The sequence below is a fragment of the Bos indicus genome, chromosome 12 (assembly GCF_029378745.1).
Source record: "Bos indicus isolate NIAB-ARS_2022 breed Sahiwal x Tharparkar chromosome 12, NIAB-ARS_B.indTharparkar_mat_pri_1.0, whole genome shotgun sequence".
NCBI classification, from domain to species: domain Eukaryota; kingdom Metazoa; phylum Chordata; class Mammalia; order Artiodactyla; family Bovidae; genus Bos; species Bos indicus.
In genome coordinates, this window is record NC_091771.1 from 47,498,633 (window position 1) to 47,525,822 (window position 27,190).

Here is a 27,190-nt window from a genome sequence, read left to right on the forward strand (position 1 = left end):
AAAAGTTTGTAATTTTGATGAAGTTCAAGTTATCTGTCTTTTCTTATGTTTCTTGTGCTTCACCTTTGGAAGTTTTACAGCTTGAATTTTTATTTATGTTTTTCATTGTGCTTTTTAATTATTTTTTAATTTAAATTACATATATTTAATATATACAACATGATATGTATCAGTTCAGTTCAGTCACTCAGTCGTGTCCGACTCTTTGCGACCCCATGAATCGCAGCACGCCAGGCCTCCCTGTCCATCACCAACTCCTGGAGTTCACTCAAACTCACGTCCACCATGGAGTCAGTGATGCCATCCAGCCATCTCATCCTCTGTCGTCCCCTTCTCCTCCTGCCCCCAATCCCTCCCAGCATCAGAGTCTTTTCCAATGAGTCAACTCTTCGCATGAGGTGGCCAAAGTACTGGAGTTTCAGCTTTAGCATCATTCCTTCCAAAGAAATCCCAGGGCTGATTTCCTTCAGAATGGACTGGTTGGATCTCCTTGCAGTCCAAGGGACTCTCAAGAGTCTTCTCCAACACCACAGTTCAAAAGCATCAATTCTTCAGTGCTCAGCCTTCTTCACAGTCCAACTCTCACATCCATACATGACCACAGGAAAAACCATAGTCTTGATTAGATGGACCTTTGTTGGCAAAGTAATGTATCTGCTTTTCAATATGCTATCTAGGTTGGTCATAACTTTCCTTCCAAGGAGTAAGCGTCTTTTAATTTCATGGCTGCAGTCACCATCTGTAGTGATTTTGGAGCCCAGAAAAATAAAGTCTGACACCGTTTCCACTGTTTCCCCATCTATTTCCCATGAAGTGATGGGACCAGATGCCATGATCTTCGTTTTCTGAACGTTGAGCTTTAAACCAACTTTTTCACTCTCCACTTTCACTTTCATCAAGAGGCTTTTTAGTTCCTCTTCACTTTCTGCCATAAGGGTGGTGTCATCTGCATATCTGAGGTTATTAATATTTCTCCTGGCAATCTTGATTCCAGTTTGTGTTTCTTCCAGTCCAGCGTTTCTCATGATGTACTCTGCATATAACATAGTTAGCTTTATAAAGATTATAAAGATAAGTAGCAAAATCCTATCTTTTAAATATATCTATAAACAAAGATTACATTCCAGCAATATTCTTTGTACCCAAAATTTCATTGCCTAGTGTGTACATCGGAGAAGGCAATGGCAACCCATTCCAGTACTCTTGCCTGGAAAATCCCATGGGTGGAGGAGCCTGGTAGGCTGCAGTCCATGAGGTCACTAAGAGTTGGACATGACTGAGCGACTTCACTTTCACTTTTTACTTTCAAGCATTGGAGAAGGAAATGGCAACCCACTCTATTGTTCTTGCCTGGAGAATCCCAGGGTCAGCGGAGCCTGATGGGAGGCCATCTATGGGGTTGCACAGAGTCGGACACGACTGAAGCGACTTAGCAGCAGGAGTACTGTGTACATACATATACATGAAGACTATACATACATGTCAGTATGTTTACGCTACATGCATGAAGACATTTGGAATGATGCACACCAAAAGATGTCATTGATGTTGGTTACTATTGTGGGAAAGGCACTGAGGTTCCAGGATGCAGGGAAGAGTCTTTCAGTCTCTGAAGTTTGAATTACTTACTGTGTGTATGTGATATCCCCTTTCTCTCCCCCTTTCTTCCTCACTGCCTCCATTTATTTACCAAGAACAAGTATCTTAAAGAAATATGGAAGTGTTACAGAATATCAGAAAAGGGATTTGCTATAGGAAAAATTCAGAGCATCTACAAATGTAATGTGGAATTTTGAAACATTAATACTGAGAAAAGGAAATAGGAAGGGTGTCTAATGTCTGCCCAGATAAGGAAAAATTATGTGGCAGAAGGAGTTTTTACTTGATGGAGTTTTTGTAATGCTTGGCAATATGTTTTAGTTTCTACCAGTGACCTTAGGAAACATGATTTCCACAAACATAATAAATGTATGTGTCTATATGAGAAGAACATTTGCCTCTGTCTTCTGAGTACCTGACTTGAGAAATTGGGAGGGTTGTTCCACCAGCATTTGGTTGAACCCAGGCTCTAGGAAGGAGTCTATAATACACATGACTCCTAGAGCCCCACCTCAGCATTTTAAAGGAGACTCACATGCCAACCCCAGCCCTAAAACTGCACAGTCAACCTTTCCCACCATATTTCTAAGACTCCACTAATATGAAAGGGAAAAAAAAAAGTTCCATTTTTTTTGTATCACTGAAGAGTCAAAGGGCTTCCCAGGTGGCTCAATGGTAAAGAATCTGCCTGCAGTGCAGGAGAAATGGATTCAATCCCTGGGTCAGGAATATCCCCCAGAGAGGAAATGGCAACCTATTCCAGTATTCTTGCGTGAAAACCTCCATGGACAGAGGAGCCTGGAGGACTCCAGGCCATGGGGTTGCAAACAGTCCATGGGGGAACAGCTGAGCATGCATGCAAAAAGTCAAAAGTAGATGATACTGCCAGTTAAACTGTGATACAGTGTTTTATTATCACTTCAATTTTTCTTCTAATTTTAGACAAACATTCTTGTAGACTTTAGACAATGATTTTTATCATATATTACACAATTCTGTTTCTACACTTTTCTTCTAACACAAACTTTTAGTGGTGAATCACATTATCATCTTCCTGAAGACATTTTTGTGGCAGTTAATACTCAACCAATGAAGGGTTAGCCAGAACTCAGTTGAAACTACAGTGTAAACAACCAAGACCAGATTTGTTGATGTGCAAGCAGGGCCGATAGCAATTCTAAGATGTGTCCCAGTTTCATAGAAAAGATGAAAACTAGTATGACTTATTGAGTCCCTTTGCTTCCCAAGGTGTTTTCATGAAAGTTTGTTGATACTTAAAATTCTTTCATAAGGACTGTTACTGCTGCTAAGTTGCTTCAGTCGTGTCCGACTCTGTGTGACCCCATAGACGGCAGCCCACCAGGCTTCCCCATCCGTGGGATTCTCCAGGCAGGAACACTGAAGTGGGTTGCCATTTCCTTTTTGAAAAGTGAAAATGAAGTTGCTCAGTCGTTCCCGACTCTTAGCAACCCCATGGACTGCAGCCTACCAGGCTCCTCTGTCCATGGATTTTCCAGGCAAGAGTACTGGAGTGGGGTGCCATTGCCTTCTCCAGTCATAAAGACTAGTGCTTTTATTTCACCAGTAGAAATGCAAAGCTTAGAAAGTAAACATTTGGATGAAGTACTATGTTGCTTACAATTTTTTCAAAGTTTTTAAAGGTTTATTCCATTTATAGTTAATAATATATTGTCTATATACCCTGTATTTTTCAGTGTCTCCTCGTGGCTAATTTACTTTTTGCATAATAGTTTGTACCTGCTAATCCCTACTCTCCTTTTCCCTCTCCCTGCTGGTAACCATTACTTTGTTCTCTGTATCTATGAGTCTGTTTTCTTTTTGTTATAATCATTAGTTTGTTTTATTTTTTGGACTCCACATACAAGTGATGACATATAGTATTTGTCTTTCTCTGACTTATTTCACTTATAAATAGCCTCCAAATCCGTTCATGTTGTTGCACGTGGCAAAATGTTTTTTATGGCTGAGTAGTATTCCATTGTATGTATATACCACTTCTTTTTTTTTTCTCTCTCTCCTATTTTTTAATTGAAGGATAATTGCTTTACAATATTATGTTCAGATCAGATCAGATCAATTGCTCAGTCATGTCCGACTCTTGGCGACCCCATGAATCGCAGCACACCAGGCCTCCCTGTCCATCACCAACTCCCGGAGTTCACCCAGACTCACGTCCATCGAGTCAGTGATGCCATCCAGCCATCTCATCCTCTGTCGTCCCCTTCTCCTCCTGCCCCCAATCCCTCCCAGCATCAGAGTCTTTTCCAATGAGTCAACTCTTCGCATGAGGTGGCCAAAGTACTGGAGTTTCAGCTTTAGCATCATTCCTTCCAAAGAAATCCCAGGGCTGATTTCCTTCAGAATGGACTGGTTGGATCTCCTTGCAGTCCAAGGGACTCTCAAGAGTCTTCTCCAACACCACAGTTCAAAAGCATCAATTCTTCGGCACTCAGCCTTCTTCACAGTCCAACTCTCACATCCATACATGACCACAGGAAAAACCATAGCCTTGACTAGACAGACCTTTGTTGGCAAAGTAATGTCTCTGCTTATTATGTTGGCCTCTGCCATTCATCAACATGAATAAGCCACAAGTATACATATGGTCTCTCAAATACAGTTTAATTCATCAGTCCATCAAAAGTCTTTTTTCCACCTAAAACTCTCCTCCAGGCTGTAGATCATTATTTCCTGTTTTAAAGTGTCCATCTCCTCCCAGAAAATGTCCAGATTCTTTAGCATGGCCAGTTCTTTAGCATGGCCATAGAAACCCAATTCAGTCCCGTTTAACCTATTTGTCATCCTTATCTTATGTTATCTTTCTCTCCCCACGGCCTTGCTTACATCCACCTCCCCACCAAATAATGTGTCCTTTGCTCCCGCTGCACCCACTTTGTTACCCTCCTACTCTGAAGTGTCCTCCATTTCCTTTTGTTTCTCTGTTCCATCAATGTCAACAAACCCCAGAGTTCTATCACGGCACTCTTCTTACTAAGATCTTCTTACCTCACCTTGTTTTATGGCTTCAGCATGAAGTAGCCCTTATGGTATAGGCCTTTTTTTTATTTTTATTTTTTTTATTTTTAAACTTTACAATATTGTATTGGTTTTGCCAAATATCGAAATGAATCCATGACAGGTATACGTGTGTTCCCCATCCTGAACCCTCCTCCCTCCTCCCTCCCCATACCATCCCTCTGGGTCGTCCCAGTGCACCAGCCCCAAGCATCCAATATCGTGCATTGAACCTGGACTGGCAACTTATTTCATATATGATATTATACGTATTTCAATGCCATTCTCCCAAATCATCCCACCCTCTCCCTCTCCCACAGAGTCCAAAAGACTGTTCTATACATCAGTGTGTCTTTTGCTGTCTCGTATACAGGGTTATTGTTACCATCTTTCTAAATTCCATATATATGCGTTAGTATACTGTATTGGTGTTTTTCTTTCTGGCTTACTTCACTCTGAATAATAGGCTCCAGTTTCATCCACCTCATTAGAACTGATGCAAATGTATTCTTTTTAATGGCTGAGTAATACTCCATTGTGTATATGTACCATAGCTTTCTTATCCATTCATCTGCTGATAGACATCTAGGTTGCTTCCATGTCCTGGGTATTATAAACAGTGCTGCGATGAACATCGGGGTACACGTGTCTCTTTCAATTCTGGTTTCCTCAGTGTGTATGCCCAGCAGTGGGATTGCTGGATCATAAGGCAGTTCTATTTGGTGTAGGCCTTTTTTACTAAACCAGTTGTATATGTGGAAATATATATAATCATAATTCAAACAGTACAGAAGGAGAATTCAGCAAATACAGTCTTCCCTACTCAGTTCACCCCATCTCTGAACATCTCTCTACTAAGTGTCCTGGTTCAGTGGCACTGACTTAGTACAATCTCTTATCTCTCATCTGAATTATTTTAGTAAGCATCTGCTTCACCTTCCTTTCTATTCTTTAAGCCCTCCACCTTGTTGCCAGAGTGCTGTTTCTAAATATAAATCTGTTTTTCTTTCTTCCACAGTCAGAGTTGTCTGTTTCCTAAGAATAATGATATATAAAAGTGTCCATTATCCAAGCCTTGCCCGCCTACCCAGTTTCCTCTTACATTACACAACACACACACACCCCCCGTACATAACTACTTGTGCTTCACTTGTAATTCTCCAAGCGTTCCATGCTATTTTATGTCGCCATGCTTTCGCACATTCTGGTCTCTGCCCAGCATACCCTTGTCTACATCACAGATACTTGTCTTACGAGATCGGTTTCAAGTATCACCTATTCTTTTAAGCCTCTTCTGAACCCCAGGTAAAAGTGGCCTACGTATCCCCATCATGCCTTATATACCTCTCTCTCTCTCTCTCTTATATATATATATATACACCTATATATGTGCACACACCCACACGTCCATATAATTAGTGACCTGGCTGTCTGTAAGCTTCATGTATATGTTTTTATTGGTCTGAGTATTTCCACCATTTAGTACAGTTCTTATTTCTAGTAGGTAGTAAATAAATATTTGTTGAAGAATTAGTTTCCAGTTTTAATGGGACAAAGTATGCTTTTTGTTATATACTGAACCAGAGATGAGTATATATATCATCTCTACCCACCACCACCATGAAAAAAAATGCTCCAGTTGCATGGGATCAGTAGAATCATCAACCTTTATTAAAAACACTGTGGAGTTTTTTCTTTTGCCTTGTTTTGTTTTAGGGTGAAATGGCTATAAAACTAAGAGCTGAGTAATAAAAAGGTATAATAAAGGTAAGAACATCTTACATGTCTGTAGCGTTTAAATCATATGTTGCTATATTCATTTGCCATTAGATTATGAAAATCATGGGCTTTCAGGTGGGACAGACTGAGTTAATCTGTCTCTAGGCAAGTTATTTAAACCTCAGTTTTTTGATGTGTAAGGTAGTAATAATATTATATGCATATTTGCCCTAAGAATTAGAGATAACCCAGTCTAAGATAAGCACCTGGCACACTGACATGTCAGATCACTCAGTCAGTGCTGGCAGCTTAGGTATTTGTTTATTTGGTTTTTATACTTCATATCATGTATTTTTCTCCTGGCCATAGTATTGATGAAATAAATATTTTATTAATAAAGATAGCATGTTTTAAAAGAAATAGTAGTTCCATCATTGGAGTTCATTATGCTTATTTTGCCTTTATGAAAATATTCAGAATGAACTATCTGAAAGAATTTTAACACAATATAATAAGATTTTTTAATGATAATATAAGTAATTTCTATGAAGAGATGTATGGTACGAAAACTGCAATTCTAAAGAGTAGTAAGCTGCTCTTAATTGAAAAAGTATATTTAATTGCATACAGACATAGCATTTTAGGAGCAGTATGCAAAACTGCATGTTTTAAAACTAATAAAAACTTCAGAATAACTAGAATTTTTATGTTTGGAGAACACGAATTACTGATAAAAATTCAACTAATTTGTTGAATCATTGTATAGAAAAGATTTAAACAGCAATAATATATAATAAGATAATTAACAGCACCAATAACATAGTCTTTATTAGAAATTTTAAGTAGATACTTTTATAAAATCAAAATTATTTTGTGAATAAATAATAATAATGGCTAGAAATATCAGAGAAGAATGAAAGAATCAGAAAAATGACTCAGATGCAAAGTCTGTCAAGTTCACTCAGGTTCCTGGTTAATATGGTATTTGTCTTAGTAACATACTACAAACTGTAACATATGATCCCTCCACTCCTCAGATCTAAAAGATCTGGTCTAAAAAGATCACTTTTCACCAAGTGATCAAACTCAGTAAACTGGCTCCACAGTTGACCTGCAGCAGATTTGGGTTTGGACTGATTTGAATATACACTTGATCCTTTTTAATTAAAGATATAACAACCACATGGACAAATAACTTTTATCTGTTTTTGACCGTGACCTATAGTAAGAAGTACATCTTAATATCATCCCAGTATGTACATATGTATGTGTACTTGCTTGTGTGTGTGTGAATATGTAGGTGTGTGTGCATATCTGAAATGATTTTCCCAACACAGCGAATACCCTTACCACATTCTATTAGTTGCTATTCTGTTCTGTTTCTTTTTTCTTTTAATACTGTTTGCAACCCACAGTGTGAAAACACTCATCTGGACAGGCATGTAACACGTTTTTTTCTCCTTAAGTCAGCCTTCTTGAGAAATCAGTTTAGGGGTTAAAAGGAGAGGAAAGGTGAAGAAGTAAAAATGAGTAAAGCATGTTAGAGAATAGGGAGTCATCTGGTATGACTGTAATATAAAAATTGTACGCTGCCCAGTGGTATGTATCTACCATCTTCAGGAGCAATGCTAATCTAATCTCTCTATCATTTTGAATTAATAGTGTAATGGTGAAGCAGTTGTTATACTTTTCTGTACTTTTGTTCTACCCCTTTTCAGTCAGTTTTTTCAATTTTTTCAGCATTGCCCCTTGAACAATCTTGAACAGATTCACTGTGGTTTCTTCCATTGGTTGGAATTAGTACCATTTACAGATGTGAGTAATTTCAGTCTGTAACTTTTCCTCCAAATTATTTAGAATACATATGTATGACTGTGAATCAGAGAACCCCATTGTTTACCTTCTTTATCAAGCCTTTGTCTTCCCAAAAAGGCAGCCCTCTAATTCCAGGGTGATTCCTTTCTTAAAATCTTGTTTTAAACTTTATTGAGTTTTTCAAAGGCCTCATATCCATGTTTTAACATTTTTATCACTAAATTGCAGATATTATTCCTGACAAACTCCCAACAAATAGCAGGATTTTCCATTATAGAAACTATGTTACTTTTCCCAAAAAAAATTTTGTTTCCTTATGGGTCTTCACAACAGAAAGGACTATGTTAGAAAAATCTGTAAAGGTAATGTTATTGTAAAATGTTTTAATCTATTCCATGCCATTCAACCAAGCATAAGAAATAAGCTATTTTAGTAAATGACTTTGTCAAGTGTTAGATAGTATTGATATGAAATTGTCTGCCAGCAAGTATGTATTGAATGCCAACTGTGTGCCGGGCATTGCTCTAAGCCCTGGGAATAATCAGTGGAGAAGACAGACAAAAATTCCTGCCCTTGCCCTTTGGAGCTTTCGTTCTACTGAGGGGAGAAATAAGAATTTTTTGCAAGTAAAAGATAATCTCAAGTTATATAATGGAAATTAGAACTCAAGTTATATAATGGAAAGTAAAGCAGGGAAGAGCATAGTGATTATGACTGCCTGTAGTTACAAATGGGCACACAGAAGACATACAATGAGCGCCATGGTTCTCGGGTATCTTCTGAAAGTGGCCAGAGCAGCAGGGAAACCATCACAGAGCCTCTAAGTCCCACGTCAACACAGGTGCCCAGGTAGAAGCAATCAGATGTGTTGAGCGTGGGAGAATGGCTGTGAGGCAGATTTCTTTGTGGTAAATTGGTCACGTTTCTTCTCTGCTTGTGTGTGTGCCTATGCATGCATGCTTCTAGCCACATTCTTTATCTGGGGGAAAGTAAGGAAAAGGAATTCTTATCTGTCCACATTCTGGGCTGGTCTGACATTATATTGCTTTCTTTTTGTTATTAAGAGGTAATAATAAATACTGGCCAAACACACGATACCAGAGCCAGACTCACTGGGTTAAAACCTCATTTTTGGTAAGTTACTAGCTGTATAAAGTTGGATCAGTTGTTTAACCCTTCTGTGTCTCAGTGTCCTCATTTGTAAAATACGAAGTTCCAAATAATTAAAATTTGATCAGAGTGGATTACTTTTAGTTTTCAGGACAAATTATATTTTGTAACATTTAATACGGTGGGTGGCGGGGGGACAAAAACAAAAGCAAGGGAGAAGAAAAAGTAAGTTTTAAAGCAAAGACAGTCTGAAAAGACCACATACTATCGTACTATGTTTCCAAATGCATGACACTCTGGAAAAGGGGAAATTTATGAAGACAGTAAAAAGCTCATTGGTTGCCAGGGATTAGAAGGGATGAACAGACAGAACTGCATGGGTTATTAGGGCAGTGAAACTATTCTTTATGATGTAAACAGTGGATACATGGGATTACAGTCAGTGCTCCATATCCACAGATTCCACATTCATGGATTGAATTCAACCAACTGTGAATCAAAAATACTTGGGAAAATAAAATCCAGAAAATTCTGAAGAGCAGAACTTGAATTTACTGACACTAGCAAGTATTTCCATAATATAATTGCATATATAATTACATAATATCATATTAGGTATTATAAGTAATCTAGATATATTTTAAAGTATACAAGAGGATATGTGTAGGTTATATGCAAAGACCATGCCATCATATTTTCTGTAAGGAACTTGAGGATCCTTGGACATGAGCATCCATGGGGGATCCTGTGGATTCCAAGGGACAAACGTATATTTGTCAAAACCTGTAGAGTATACATCACCAAGAGTGAACCCTTGGTGATTTAAGCTGTGGACTTTGAGTGATAATGATGTGTCCGTGTAGGTTCATTAACTGTAACAAATGGTGGTGGCTGTGGGGTTGGGGGCAGGCAGAGTATCTGGGACTGTCTGTACTTTTGCTTAATTTTGCCGAACCTCAAAGTGCTTTAACAAAAATCTTTAAAAAGTAAAAAGGAAGAAAGAAAAGAAAACAAACATGAGAGAGAATGAAATCTGAGACCCACAGAGAAAAGATAGGAGAAGAGGAAAGGAAGGAGTGGGGAAGATGTCAGTGACCCACTTCCTGTGAGGGTGTCCACCTTTTGTCGCTTGTGCGATTTGTCGGTCTTAAAGCTGTTTGTGTTGATAGCAGAAAAATACCCCCTGGAAAGTAATATTGTCTAGAGAAAAATTAACAGGACTTACTTTTTGGTAATGTTAAAGCATTTGGGAGAGACGGAGTTTCCTGTGTGTCTGTGTGCGTTTCCTGCTGGTGTGTCACCCCTTGGGAAGTTAGTGTTACGTATTTTATGGATGCCCAACATGTAACTGGACATGAGGGATAATTGTTGGTGGGTAACAGTTTCATAAAGACTTAAAAAGTTATTGGAACAACAAGCAGTGTTCATGGGTATTACGTGACAGAGTCAAGACAGTACCAGAAATTGCCTTTAACATGTATAAATTATTGTCATTATCTTATTTCTTGAGGTTCCAATGCAGAATTATATAGAAATTAACATTTTATTTTAATACTAATAAACATATTTACCCTATGAAGGGCTGATTCACTACATGAACAAAACATTAACTTTAATTGTAGTACATCTCTGTGTCTAAATTTGCCAAGGGCTTAAACCAAGATGTCTTTGTTATAGTTCATTCTGGAAAAAAATTCAATCACATGGATCCAGGACACTATACTAGAATTTATTCTTTAATCCATCTTTTTAAAGGCTCACAATACCAGATCATATGTGTATAAGTGTGTGTGTGTGTGTGTGTGTGTGTGCGTGTGTGTGTGCACATGCCAAATGCCAGCCACCACTGAAGTAAGGAAAAACAATGACTTATTTATAAATTATATCCTGTTTACATATCAAACAGATATTGTAACTGTTTGAACTCTTTCCCTTACTAGTGTGCCCTTATAAATTCATAAATGGCTATAATTTTTTCTTTCAAGAGCTATTACAAATCACATTGGAAATCCCTCCTCCCCTGTCAGCATTGTTGTACAAGTGAACCACATTAAAATGAGTTTCTCAGGGGTAGCTTTGAGGGGTAAAGAAATTTAAAGCACTTGAACTTGAAAATTCCATTCTCTGACGCTAATCACCGGCCCTTCCAGCTCTCCCAGTTCTTCCCACCCTCCCAGTCTTTTCATTTCCACCACATCTGTGCTTTATTTGTACTCATAAACTCTGCATTTCCAATCTGTCAAGCCCCTTGGCTCCACGTGGCCTCCTAACACAGCCTGGGACCTTATCAGTCATCTGAACACTACCTTCACTGAGCACTCTCCAAGGCTTTGTTGCCAGACTCATCCATCACGGTTTCCTTGACATTCCCACCTTTAGCCTAATATCTTACAATAAGGTTGTTACTCCATCAATATATAATGAAAGGGAGGAGAGGAGAGAAAATTCTTCGACACAGTGTTAATATACTGAAAATTTCTTGTGGAAATGTGTTATTTTTTGCTACTTGCAAGTGGAACAAATTCCTGTTGTTGTACATCAACAGGGTTCGCATACCTGTGGCCCGGTATTTTTTATTTTTCTATATCTATCCTGTTTCCCTTTATCTTTATTGAAGGCCACTTCCACTCCCGCAAACCATCCATTCCATTATGTAGCTTTCCTTATTACAGTTAGATCATCTAAATGTATTTCCCTTGAGTCTTTTTCACCCAGGGATTTTTTAGTATCTTCACTTACTCTTTTCTTCTGTGATCTCTCTTCAAAAAAATGAGCTCTGTGTGTGTCCGTGTGTGTGTGTGTGAACGTGCGTGCGTGCACTCAGGCACAGTTTATGTGTGTTAATGTAAATAACTTTCAAAACTTAACCCCTCTCTCTCTTCTTCGTTCCTTCTGCTCTCTCTCAGCCTTTCTTCAGCTATGCCCTTCCTCAGTGATCACCAGTGACTTCTGATTGTCAGTATTTTCTTCTCAGTCCCTTACTCTGTCAGTGGCATGACATTATAGATATTATAGACATTACTGAAATTCTGTCCTCCCTTTGCTTTACAGCACCATTTTCCTTCATATAGCTCTTTAGTCTTCTTAACTGCTATCTTCTTCTTCCAGACCTGAAATGTAGGTGTCCCTTTCATGTTCTTATACCTCAGTTGCTGCTAAGTCACTTCAGTCGTGTCCAACTCTGTGCGACCCCATGACGGCAGCCCACCAGGCTCCCCGTCCCTGGGATTCTCCAGGCAAGAACACTGGAGTGGGTTGCCATTTCCTTCTCCAGTGCATGAAACTGAAAAGTGAAAGTGAAGTTGCTCAGTCGTGTCTGACTCTTAGCGACCCCATGGACTGCAGCCCACCAGGCTCCTCCGTTCATGGGATTTTCCAGACAAGAGTACTGGAGTGGGGTGCCAATGCCTTCTCCGTAGTGATTCTCAAATTTTAGTGAGTGTAAAAATCACCAAAAGATTTCTGTTGAAAATGTAGGTTTCTAGATCCTACCCTCAAAGATTATGATTGCTGCTGCTAAGTCGCTTCAGTCGTGTCCGACTCTGTGCGACCCCACAGACGGCAGCCCACCAGGCCCCGCCGTCCCTGGGATTCTCCAGGCAAGAACACTGGAATGGGTTGCCATTTCCTCCTCCAGTGCATGAAAGTGAAAAGTGAAAGTGAAGTCACTCAGTCGTGTCCGACTCTTAGCGACCCCATGGACTGCAGCCTACCGGGCTCCTCCATCCATGGGATTTTCCAGGCAAGAGTACTGGAGTGGGTTGCCATTGCCTTCTCTGAAAGATTGTGATTAGGTAGGTCTAGAATGAGGCCCAGGAGTCTGCAATTTTAACAATCTGCATTCTTATGACTCTAATAAAAGTGATTCAGGGCCACACTTTAAAAAAAAATAATAATAATCCTCTGAAGCCCTCTCTACTCCTGTGACCTCAGTCATTGCTTCCAGGCTGATTATTTCCGAATATTTTAACATCCTACTCTCATGAATTTCTCCTTATTCTGTGGACCATACTTCTGGACCATATTCAGGACCAGAGCAGGGCTGATAATCATACTTACTTTTGGTTATTAAATAATGTTCAGAGAAACACTTGTAAGCAGCTGTTGCCCTCAGCCCACAAGTGTCATTCTACCACGATGGTCCTGTCTATCCTGGTGCCTCTCCTCAGATCTTCTGGACCTCCCCACTTTTCAGCAACGAAAAAGTAACACCTGGAACCACAGAGTTTCTCCAGGATCCTGCCCCGGTGCAAAGGCTAGCATCCTAATTGGTTGAATTGTATCCATTAAATATTAATATTACCCCTGTTGTAGGTGATGATGTCATTAACTATATTGGGCACAGGAGAAGCAGCTAGTTTTAGTGGGGAGAATAGTAAATTCAGTATATAAGATAGTTTATGTGCAATACTCTTAAACCTACTAAAATGGTTGGATGGAGTGACCTGTAATAAGTTCAAAAATCACAAAGCTGTGCTTTCCAAATTTGACTAATCATCAGAATCTAAGGCCCAACCCTGAGAAATTTTGACTCATTAGAATTGGGGCAGGACCCAGAAATCAGTTTTTTAACCTTTCCCACAGTGGTTCTGATGATTAGGTGGATATGAGAACCACTGCTTTGGACTGAGGACACAGCGAAGTAGAACCAAAGTATTGCCCCCTGTTGGACCTCAAATAGGCATTTCCATTCCATGGCATAGTCAGAAAGATCAGACAACAGGATATGTGGGTTTTTCTGCACAACTAATTACCACAGCCAGAAAGTATCACATGTATGTATTTTATACACAGAAAGCAACTCAGTGTTGCATTCCACTCAACAGAATGCATTTCGTCCCTGGTAAGAAAGAGTTCCACTTCTAGGAGTTTCTTTGAAAATAAATTCCACAAGGAAATCAATCCCTGTTTGGGAAAAACGTAACAAAGTGTAGTCACCTTCTTATGTCTTTTAAATTTAAGAGAACATATATAATTATATTATAATCAGGTGTTGCTTTTCTCTGAATCATATGTACAGTTTATTGAAACAAAAGAGAAATAACAATTCTATAAAATGTTGTATCGTGAGTTTAGTCCTGAGTCATTCGTTATGTACGTGATTCCTGAGTCACTAATTACTAAGGCTTTCCTATAAGGAAAAGAGTACTAACAATAGGCAAAGTCAGTGATTGTGAAACTTTTTGAATACAAATGATTATAGTTACCAAAAGATTGTTTTAAAACTGTATTGGAGAAATTAAATTCTGTTGTTACATTAATATCAAAAATAGATATTAACATCAGTTTTCATTGAAAAACATGTACTTTAATTTCCTGAGGAATTAAATCTGGGGGATTTAAAAGCTTATAAAGAAACATTCTTAAAATTTACAGCATTATAGAAGTTTTACTATCTAGAGAGAAAGAAGTTTGTTGGTTGCCTAGTAGAGATACATTTTGGAAGTAAGGTTTTTGGTCCTCAATTTTGTTTATAATACTAAAACGTAATATATGTAATTGCTGTAATGAGAAAAAAACAAAGTAAAATAATTAAGGTTAATGCCTGCTGTTACATTTTTTTCTGTAAATGCCCTTAGTTCTCCCATGTCCCGCCCACCCCTGCTCCCTACCCCCCAACTATTCCGCACTTGGAAACACAAAACAACTTGTCAGTTCAGTTTATTCAGTTAGGGTCAGTTCTGTGAAAACAAAGTCAAGGCAATTGTTTGATTTAATTGACTAGTGAAACTGGTTATACAGGTAAGTAGAAGTTAGTTTTATTTCTGTCCAGCTGCATATTTGAATGTTCATAAAATAACTTAGCAGAATAATAAGATTCCAGTGACATTGTAATAGATTTTAAAGAATGATTACCAAAGCAAGGGAAAAGGGCTCTAAAACACAAACTGCAGAAAATATTCATGGTATTTGTTTTTCTTTATGGCTCTCCCTTCACTATAATGAATTGTGTCCAAAAAAAAAAGAAGTCTTTTCTTTCACTATTCATATCCTGTTCTTTGAGGAATTTTTTTCCTAGGTGATAGTTAATATAACCTTAACAAAAATGTCCAGTATAATTCAGGTGAATCATTTACATAACTTTTATAAAGTGGTCCTCAAACTGTATGCTGATAGCCTTTAAGAGTTAGTCAGCCACCTCTTGGCTTCACTTTCTTCCTCACCCGCCTGAACCTCATGGTTGATCATTTTCACAATGAACGTTTCTGCCCTTGATTCTTTGTCCCTTCCTCTGTTCACACCCTGCTCTTCTCTACACCTTCAACTTGGAGGTTGCTGGTCACTCTTTTTTTTTTTTCCCCCTGTGAGAGGAGAAGCAAAAAAAGTGCAGTGCTAAAATACATGATATGTTTCGATCTTAATTCAAAAAAAATGAGTAGATCTTGTAAATGTAGTTTATTTGAGAGGGAAATATAAATCATTTCTTGTCCTAGAAAAACAGCAAATCTTCAGCCTCAGTTAAACTTGTTAGGGTTTATAAAGGAAAGAGAAAAAATTTTTTCATATAAAAAGCTAGAATTTTATTGTCAAAGAACATTTAAGGTCATAAAGTAGGAATTTTATCATTTTTTTTTCTGCATAATAAAATGCTCCCTTCCTGACCCCCTCATCCTTATAATAATAGATATCCACCACTTTTTTTCTAATTGTTCAGTTTTCACATATCCAGCTTTCTAGTTCCTTTTTCAAGAACTTATTATGTACCAAAGTGGTGGCCTCCTCATACTGACAGTAGTGTGTAGTCCTGTTCTAGCATACATTTTATATTTGCTTAGGAGAAGAAGAGTAAACACAAAGAAATTTAAAAAAACTAAGGTTGGTTGATTACATAAATGATAAAATCCTTTAGGAAGATCTAAAGGAAAGGTCTTATATATCAAGAACATTACATAGTTTGTACCCCTTTCATATTGGTGCTTCTGTTATGGAAAAAAATTTTAAAGTATCAAGGAAAAATTTTATCTACAGTACAAAATAATTTGTTTTAGCATTATTTATACTAGTCAAAAATTGATGACAGCCTAAATGTTTGCTAGTATAAACAATGTAATTAAATTGTGACTCACTGGCTTACTAGACAGTTTTATAACCATTAAAAATATAAATTAAGGTCTTCTGACAGCCTGAAAGAATGATTATGATATAAGATAAAGTGAAAAAGGATGATACAAAGTTGTACACAGTACACTAACGTTGAACAATCTGAAAAGGAACTAGAATATTTTATTTATAAAATAAAATACTTAGGAATAAATTTGATCAAAGGGGAGAAAGACGTGCACTGGAAACTACAAGACATTCCTGAAAGAAGTTAAAGAAGACATCCCTGGCTAATAGATGATTTAAGATTGTTTTTTGTGTGTTTGGTTGGTTGGCTTGGTTGTTTTTTCTCTTAATTTTTTTAAATTAAAGTATTGTTGAATTATAACATTGTATAAGTTTGAGATATAGAACATAGTGATTCACAGTTTTTAAAGATTATACTCCATCTGTAGCTGTTGTACAATATTGACTATATTCCCTGTGCTGTACAATATATCCTTGTAGCTTTTTTTTTGCTTTTTCTTTTTAGCCATGCTGCACGGCTTGTGAGATCTTAGTAACCTGACCAGGGATTGAACCCAGGCCCTTGGTAATAAGAGTGCAGAGGCATAACCACTGGACCGCCAGGGAATTCCCACTGACTTCTTTTATACATACTAGTTTGTTCCTCCCCCACCCCTATCCTCCCCTACCCTCTCTTCCCTCTCCCCACAGATAAACCACTAGTTTGTTTTCTATGTCTGTGAGTTTGTTTCTTTTTCTGTTATATTTACTAGTTTGTTGTATTCTGTAGATTCCACAGATAAGTGACAACATTACAATATTTGTCTTTCTGTCTGACTTACTTCACTAAGCATGATGCCCTCCGAGTCCATCAATGCTGTTGCAAATGGCAGTATTTCATTTTTCATGACTGAGTAATATTCTCTCTGTGTGTGTGTGTGTGTGTGTGTGTGTGTGTGGTTATTGTTTAGTCTTTAAGTCCTATTCGATGCCTTTGGTACCCCGTGGACTGTAGCCTGCCAGGCTCCTCTGTCCATGAGATTTCCCAGGCAAGACTACTGGAGTGGGTTGCCATTTCCTACTCCAGGGGATCTTCCCAACCCCAGAGATCAAGCCCATGTCTTCTGCATTGGCAGGTGGCTCTTTACCACTAAGCCACCTGTGAAGCCACCACATCTTCTTGCTCCATTCATCTGTTGATGGACTTGCTTCTATATCTTGGCTATTTTAAGCAACTTCTGTTATGAGTATTGGGGTGCATGTATCTCCATCTTTTCCAAAGGACAGAAGAACCAAAAAAAATTGCAGTGCTAAAATAAATGATATGTTTAGGGGAGTGGGATTGCTTGATCATCTGATACTCTATTTTTAGTTTTTCGAAGAACCGCCATACTATTTTCCATAGTGTCTGCACCAATTTATATTCCCACCAACAGTGTTCAAGGGTTCTCTTTTCTCCACATCTTGCCAACATTTGTTATTTGTGGTCTTTTTGATGATAGCCATTCTGATAGGTGTAAGGTGATAACTTACTGTGATTTTGATTTACATTTCTCCAGTGATTGGTGATGTTGAGCATCTTTTCATCTACCTGTTAGCTATCTGTATGTAGAAGACTTAATATTGTTAAGATAACAGTACTACTCAAAATGACTGACAGATTCAGAGCAGTCCCTATCAAAATCCCAAAGGTATGTTTTGCAGAAACAGAAAAGCCCATTTAAAAATTCATGTGGAATTTCAAGTGACCTCGAATAGCCAAAACAGTCTTGAAAATGGAAAACAAAGGTAGAAAGACTCATACTTTAGATTTTAAAACTTATTGTGAAGTTACAGTAATCAAAAGAGTGTTACGCTGGCATAAGGACAGACATATAAGATTGATGGAATAGAATTGAGAGCCCAGAAGTAAATCTCACATACATGATTTTTTAGTAAGGATGCCAGGACCACTCAATGGAGAAAATACAGTCCTTTCAACAAACAATACTGGTAAAATTGGATATCTACATGTAAAAGATTGAAATGGACCCATGTCTTACACTGCATATAAAAATTAACTCAAAATGAATCAAATATGTTAAATTTCAAAAATAAACGTATAAAACTCATAGAAGAAAATGTAGGAGAAAATCTATGACCTTGGGATTGGCAGTGGTTTCTTTAAAATGACACCAAAATTATGTGCAACAACAACAACAAAAATAGGTATGGTTGTACGTCATCAAAATTAAAACCTTTTGTGATCAAAGGTCAGTATCAAGATGGTGAAAAGACAGCCTACAGAATAGGAGAAAATATTTGCAATTCACATAGCTAATTAAGGATTTAATATCCAGAATATATAAAGAACTCATATGACTCAACAGCAAAAAAAAAAAAAAGCCTAACTAAAATATGGGCAAAAGATGTGAATAGACATTTCTCCAAAGAGGATATTCAAATGGCCAATACGTACATAAAATAACTGTATTGGAGAGGATGTGGAGAAATTGGAACCAAGTGCATTGCTAGTAGGAATGTAAATGATGCAGTCACTTTGAAAAACAGTTGGCAGTTCCTCAAAAAGTTAAATACAGAATTACCATATGACCTAGCAATTCCACTCCACTCCTAGGTAGATAACCAAAGGAATTGAAAACAGGGACTCAAACAGGTATTTGTACACCACAACATTAGTCACAATAGCCAAAAAGTGGAAACAATGCAAGTATCCACTGGCAGATGAATGAATAAACAAAATATGCTATAAACATACAGTGGAATATTATTTAGCCATGAAAAGGAATACGGTGCAACATAGATAAACCTTGAATACATTAGAATTAAATGAATTAAACAGAGGCAACATGACAAATATCATATGATTCCACTTATATGAGGTATCTAGAATGGGCAAATTCATATAGAAAGAAAAGGGTTTCTGGGAACTAGGGAATTAAGGGGAGTGTTTTTACTTAATCTGTACAGAGTTTCTGTTTGGGTTGATGAAAATATTCTAGAAATAGATACTAGTGATGCTTACCTGTTGTGAATGTACTTAATGCCATTGAATTGTACACTGTAAAATGCACAAAATCATAAATTTTATGTTTATATTTTAAACATGATTATTTAAAATATATATAGTTATTTCAGTTCAGTTCAGTCGCTCAGTCATCTCCGACTCTTTGTGACCCCATGAACCGCAGCACGCCAGGCCTCCCTTTCCATAACCAACTCCTGGAGTCCACCCAAACCCATGTCCATTGAGTCCGTGATGCCATCCAGCCATCTCATCCTCTGTCGTCCCCTTCTCTTCCTGCCCTCAATCTTTCCCAGCATCACGGTCTTTTCAAATGAGTCAGCTCTTCGCATCAGGAGGCCAAATTATTGGAGTTTTAGCTTCAACATCAGTCCTTCCAATGAACACCCAGGACTGATCTCCTTTAGGATGGAATGGTTGGATCTCCTTGCAGTCCAAGGGACTCTCGAGTCTTCTCCAATACCATAGTTCAAAAACATCAATTCTTCTGTACTCAGCTTTCGTTATACTCCAACGCTCACATCCATACATGACCACTGGAAAAACCATAGCCTTGACTAGATGGACCTTTGTTGGCAAAGTAATGTTTCTGCTTTTGAATATGCTGTCTAGGTTGTTCATAACTTTCCTTCCAAGGAGTAAGCATCTTTTAATTTCATGGCTGCAGTCACCATCTGCAGTGATTTTGGAGCCCAGAAAAATAAAGTCAGCCACTGTTTCTACTGTTTCCCCATCTATTTGCCATGAAGTGATGGGACCGAATGCCATGATCTTAGTTTTCTGAATGTTGAGCTTTAAGCCAACTTTTTCACTCTCCTCTTTCACCTTCATCAAGAGGCTCTTTAGTTCTTCACTTTCTGCCATAATATAGTTATTTAGGTGCATAAATTATACATAGTGATTTAGGTACGTAAGTAAAGATGACAAGGAATATGAAAGCATGAAAAATCACAGAATTATAAGTGATTATGTTATTTTGGGGCTTCTGGGTGGCTCAGATGGTAAAGAACCTGCCTGAAATGCAGGAGACCCAGGTTCGATCCCTAGGTTGGGAAGATCCCCTATAGAAGAGAATGACAACCCCACTCCTGTATTCTTTCCTGGAGAATTCCATTGACAGAGGAACCTGGCAGGCTACAGTTAATGGAGTCGCAAAGAGTTGGACACGACTAGCAACTAACACTTTCACTGTGTTATTCTGAGTAGAAATAAAGTTCAAATAAATGATTTTCATTTTAGCTAATGGATATTCATTAAAAGATGAATTTTATATTGCATGTTGTCTCAGACCAACAAACAGTAAGAAAATTTAGGTGACTCATCCCCCAAATTGGTAATACTTAGTATTTTATTTAAAATTTTTCTTTCCTATTTACATGGTCTTTATTTTTATTTTAAAGAATAGTTATGTTGGTTAGTAATTTTTAAAACCTTCAGATTTACACAGGAAGAGCTTTTCAGAGTAATTCATGTAAAGGAGAGCTGGTGTCTGTGCTAGAGCATTTTGAACAGTTTCAGTTTCTTATGAAATTGTCTAGATTTTAATGAAACCTTTTTTTTTTCTTTAGCTTGACAGGGCCAATTCTCTGTTAAACCAGACTCAACAACCTTACAGGTATCTCATTGAATCAGTGCGTCAGAGAGATTCTAAGATTGATTCCCTGAAGAAGTGTATTACCGAACTAGAAAAAGATGTCAGGTAACCATCTACAAATCTTGTATTTGAGTAATAAAATATTATTATTATTTATTTGGATAATAAAGGCATTGTGAGCATAATACTGCTGTAGTTGAGGTTGGAAATTGGGAAGAAAAAATGTACATGACCAAAGGTGGTCTTAAATGTGATGTGTTAGATTTCTCTTAGAAAAGCTAAGTCATATCCCATTAAGGTGTTCACATTCCACCCGGTAAGTCAGAAGTCTTAGCCTGGAAGTAGCAATGCTGCACTGATTAACAAAGCACTCCCCCCACCCCAGGGCACACAACAGCCAACCTATGCTGTCCTTGTTCCCTAGAATTCTTTAGTGGGATGGGCCACTTGTGGAGTCAGAACGACTTTTTAAACAGATAAAATGTACACATTTACTTAGATTCCTGTTGACTTTGCCAAGGAATTTAGGCTTTTCTGCCTCTGACCTTTTACATGAAGTAAACCATAAATTACCTCAATGTAAATAAATTCCTTTCACGTCCTTAGTTGAAATTGTTTTCTTACATGACACCTTATCAAAAGACTTGCTCCACTGAATAATTATTCAGATTCTTTACCTGTTCATCTAATGAGATCATTTTAATCTTTTTAAATTACAGTAGAATAATGATGCTATGTAAAGAAAGATGTTTTAACTCATGGATGCTTGGTTAGTTGGCTTAATTATCATTAGATTTTAAAATTATTTAGAATAAGTAATTAAATTATTAACCAATTTATAAAAGTATAAGCAAAGAATTAGATGAGAAAGAAAATTCTTAAATTAAGTAATTAGAAAAGGTAGTTTATTTAAAAATATAGTTATTGGAGAAGATAGCCATTAAATTTAGGTTTCCCGAGATATATAACCAAAAATATAAAACTACTGATAATTAACTGCATATAAGGTCCACATGCTAACTGTTTGCGCCACTGGAGCTCTCTGATAACTAACTCGAAAGTGTGAATGTTGTTTTTGATGAATCAGAATAATCTTTTCCTCTCTTTTCTACCCCACCAAAAAATTGGCCCCGAATTTTATTCTTGATCATAATTTTTTCAATAATATAATAAAGTAATTTTAAATCACATTGATGTTTTAAATGTCAACATAGATAACAATTTATTTCTAAATTAATTTTAAAGTTAAATATTTAAAATATTCATAACCAGCATTATGAAATTAATTCAGTGAATTAACTAAACCATTCTATAAATAGCTATTGGGAGCAATAGAAATTAGGTCTTATCATTCACTGGACACTTGGTTATCCTAGGGAAATTGAGGAAAGAGCCCCAAAGAGAATTTTTTCTTTACATATTATAGAAATTTATTATATTTGAAATTTTGTATAGAGTTTTGTTTTACCTTTGTAATCTTGGAGCAGGGATATATAAAAAGCCCTGTGGGAAATTTGCCTCTTTCAGAATTACCTTCAAGTAAATTTGTTTGAATATTTATTTTACTAAGAATTAGGATAGCTAAAAATGTGTTTTATAGAGAAAAATATAGCCAGCTATAGGAGAAAATTATAATGATGAACAAATTCACCCCTGGAGAAAATTAGCCATTTGTCATCCAAGAACATATTAGTTTTGTGATAGGGCCAAAATTTTATCTGTCTGCTTTCTAATTCCATAATCTTCACCTCTATATTTTTTTTTCTTTAATAGAAAATTATTTAATTAGTATACATGTGTTCCCCATCCTGAACCCTCCTCCCTCCTCCCTCTCCACATCACCTCTATATTATATTGCCTCCCTATGTTCTAATCTGAATAATAGCTAATTTTTCATTAATATAATTAAGAGAAGCAAAAAAAACAAAAAATAATGTAGAATAGTAGTTAAAAGGAGAGCTTTTCGTGAGTTGATAATTGTTGAAACTGTGTGACAGATACATGGGGCCTTATTAAATTTTCTCGAAATATTTCATAATAACGTTACTTTTCAAAAAAAGATTTTAAAAGGGAGGACAAGGACAAATCCAGCTCCGTCCTTAGTTTTGAATTAGAGCAAATCAATTAGTCTCTGAACTTCATCCAGTACAACTTCCTGTCATGATAAAATATTACCTTTCTGCAGTGTCCAATATGGTAGCCACCAGCTACATGTGGCGATTGAGCATATGCTAAGTGTTACTGAGGAACTAAATTTTTAATTGTATTTGAATTAAATTAATGTTAATTTTCACTGCCAATTCTGGCTAGCTAATGGCTGTAGTACTGGACACTATAGCCAATTTTCTCATCCGTGAAATGAGAGTGGCACCAACAGCACCGAATTCACATGGTTATTCTGCGCACTAAATGATATAACCTTTGTAACATATAGCACTGTTCCTACACTTGAAAATGCTCAATAAAGGTTTGATATTATTAGTATTGTCTTATTTTTAACATATTTTTATGTTGAAAATTATCTTTAAAATGAGAAATAACATTTCTCAAAATATGCTGAATCTCCACAAAAATTTGTTTAGTTGCTAAGTCATGTCCCACTGTTTTGCCACACTATGGACTGTAGCCCGCCAGGCTCCTCTGTCCGTGAGATTTCCCAGGCAAGAATACTGGAGTGGATTGCCATTTCTTTCTCCATGACAAAAATTAGGACTCCCTTAATAACAGCAACAGTAAGTAATCATAAGAACTATGCCAATTATGGAATTAAACAAACAAAAAAAATTTTATGTGCTAAACATCTGAGACCTTTAAAGCTGTCTGTGTTTCATAAATTTAGTATATACTATTTTAGTAGACTCTGAACTAATATTTCACAGGATATGAAGTCTTGCCCTTCATTGAAGCAACTATCTTCTAATGTGAAGAGTTAAGGTGCTTTCAGCATTTTAATTATGGCTTTCAAGATGCTGTAGCTGTACCCTGATGTCATGGATGAAAAGATACCATACAATACACAGCCCAGTCAACAAGTCAGACACAGCAGGTTAGGTCACATTCTGCCTACCATCACCCTGACTCTGAGCCAGTGGCATTTCAAATAGAGTAGAATTATACTGGGCTTCAAGTACATATCAGCCTGGTTTTTTTCCTCATGGTAAATGCATCTGTAAAAAATATAGATATTAATGTGAACATCAAAGGGTAATTGTGAAAATTAAATAAAGTAGCATATAAAAAGCAAAAGCTCCGACACACAGGAGAAACTCAGTAAATGTTACCTCCCTTCCTCTTGTACTTCATTAATTCGAAATTTAAACATTCGATGACCCATCCAAAGAGATGACTAAGTGATTATGTTCCTTGAAAATTCCTGTTTGTTTTTGCTGGGTGTGGATTTTAATTGTAAAGAATATTTACATAAACTGATTAATTTGTAAATATTTCTCTAGCTTATACAATATAACCTTCTTTAAAGAACTAAATATAATTTTATCATTTTTCTACAAAATAAGGCAGTATCACTATATCACCCACAACTCGCCAGTTTAGCTATTGATACAATTTATTCAGTGCCTAGAAAGGTTAGAGTAAATATGCACTAAAATGAGATTGTGATAAACATGTTAATAGCTAACACTTGAGATATCACTATTCACTGTCATTAAAGAAATAATCTGTTCTAAAAGTAGTACTTTTAACAACCTTCCACCAATCCACAAGAGAGTCTGAGTTATATAGGTTTGATCTATAGGTCAGGACTGAAGAAAGCATGGAAAGAGAATAATTAGCATAAATTTTCTTTTTCTGTTGTCAGTTTTCCATTTTTTGTTAACTATTCATTTAGGAGGAAAAGACTACTTAGGCTTATAAGACTAAGCCAGAGTATATTGATCCAGGAAGTTAAGAAACAGTATATCAGGAATATGTTTTCATACAGCAGGTGAAACAGAGCCATAAACATGAATTTCTGAGTAATAATTAACAGTGAATTGAACAATTATGGGTGTAATATACCATTCACCGTAGATGTGCTTATAAGGAGATTTGTTTTGTAGTTGCTTTATGAGTCACGCATAGAAGCTTTGTATTTTTAAGGGTAAGTTTCCACTGTTATGAAATGTCCTATGGAGGTTAAACTTCCATTGAGTAATTACTGTGTGTGGAAGAACACAGAATATAGTAATCATCATATTCACTTTTAGAGACCCACGTGTTGAAAGTGGTCTCCATTGTGATTTAAGAAAGACAAGGCTAAGACTGAGAATATACACCCAAGGGGCTTCCCTGATGACTCAGTGGTAAAGAATCCACCTGCCAAGGCAGGAGACGCAGGTTCAATCCCTGGGTCAAGAAGATCCCCTGGAGAAGGAAATGGCAACCCACTCTAGCATTCTTGGCTGGAAAATCCCATGGACAAAGGAACCTGGCAGACCGCAGTCTCAAAAGAGGCAGACACGACTGAGCAACTGCAAGTCTGTGGAGCCAACGTGTCACAGAGTTGCTTTGTAAGCCCGTTTATCCACTTGCCTTTTATTCCATATTATATGGTTATTTTTGTTACTTAAATATGAAATATTTACTTTATTCTAAAAAAATTAGGCACTACATATGAAGCATTTCTAATGAATTATTCGGTCCAAATCCTTTGATTACATCAACGTTCCATTCCTATTACACTGTACTGTACTTAATGGGCCTGTTGATATTTGAGAGCCTGTCTTTGTGTCTGTGTATGCACACCCCTGTGTGTACTGCATGGAGTCCATGTTTACATTCTGTGTGTGGGGGGTACCTGTAATATACATATGTAAATGTATATGAGTATGTATATGAACACATATCTGTTCTTTGAAAATTCCTCTTCCTATTTATTGGACATTTATTTTCATTTTGAAAAATATAGAATTTTAAAGTTAAAGAAACACCCGATCCTTTACCATTTTGGGGAGGACTCAAGCAGAACACGGCACTCGATTTCCTTTATATCTAGTTTTTTTCAACTCCTCAGCTCAGTAGGATCTCTGGCGCCTAAATACAAAAGTCAGTTTGTTTTCCTGCTGAGCTGCTTACCTTTATTGACATTTAATTACCATTTTCCTCTTATGACTCTTATCTAAATCAGTAACACAGTATAGCATTTATGTAGAGGTTTGTGTTCAGTGTTTTATATAATCATTCATTAGATAATTCACATATCCCTTTGACATACATGAGCATCATTTCCACTTTAATAGATGTGAATACTGAGGTTCATTGGGGTGGTATTTGTGGTGCATTATACTACACAGTCACAGAGAAGGCAATGGCACCCCCCTCCAGTACTCTTGCCTGGAAAACCCCATGGACGGAGGAGCCTGGTAGGCTGCAGTCCATGGGGTCGCGAAGAGTCGGACACGACTGAGCGACTTCACTTTCACTTTTCATTTTCCTGCATTGGAGAAGGAAACAGCAACCCACTCCAGTGTTCTTGCCTGGAGAATCCCAGGGACGGGGGAGCCTGGTGGGCTGCCGTCTATGGGGTCACACAGAATCGGACACGACTGAAGCAACTTAGCAGCAGCAGCAGCATACTGCACAGTTGAATCAGTGGCACAGTTGGAAATGGAAGTCAGAATTGCATCTAGTCTTTCTTCTCAGAGGACAGACTCTGATGCTTCCTTGGGGAAGTTCTCTATTCTCAAGTCCTTGGAATTAAGTTCTCCCAGAACATGTACTGCTATTCCTTGAGTTTAAAAAAAACTTGTCCCTAATATTTTAAAAATTAGTGGCATTCCATTTTCTTAAAGTATAACTTAAAACATCCTACCTATTCAGCAAACAATTCTCATTAACTTTACTGTCTCAGATTCTGTTTTGACATTCAAGGAACTGTGTTTCTTCAATTCATTGTTGCTTTTCTTAATCCTGGTTGCAGTACTGTCTGAATAGACTCACTCCAGTGGCTTTCAAAGAATATTTAATGGTTCTAATTAATTCTTATATGTTGAATAATAAAACTCCAGACAGTGTAAGATAAGCCTCAGATATTTATCTTTTCAAATAATAATATGTCCTTACAATTAGGCTTGTCACCCTTTCCTATCAGAAAATAGGTCATTTCAAAGAAAAATCCACAATGCAGACTTAGAAATTAAAGACTAAGCTAAGAAAATGGAGGCAAAAATTGTTTTCCTGAGTTTAGTATAGACCAAATATCTAATTAATTTATCTCAGTTATGTACCTGGTAATTTAGTATATGGCT

The 27,190-nt window shown here is 37.0% G+C and overlaps 1 protein-coding gene across 3 annotated transcripts in view; it reads left to right on the forward strand.

Annotated features, from left to right (window-relative positions):
• Window positions 1–27,190, forward strand: part of PIBF1 (progesterone immunomodulatory binding factor 1) — a 230,594-nt gene that overhangs the window by 165,687 nt on the left and 37,717 nt on the right. For 2 of the 3 annotated variants that reach the window (XM_070800339.1, XM_070800338.1), the window contains exon 15: window positions 20,920–21,050. The exons of the other annotated variant lie outside the window; for it this stretch is intronic. In XM_070800339.1, the coding sequence (XP_070656440.1) occupies window positions 20,920–21,050 (131 nt within the window). The remainder of the gene's footprint in view (window positions 1–20,919; window positions 21,051–27,190) is intronic. 3 annotated transcript variants of the gene reach the window in all.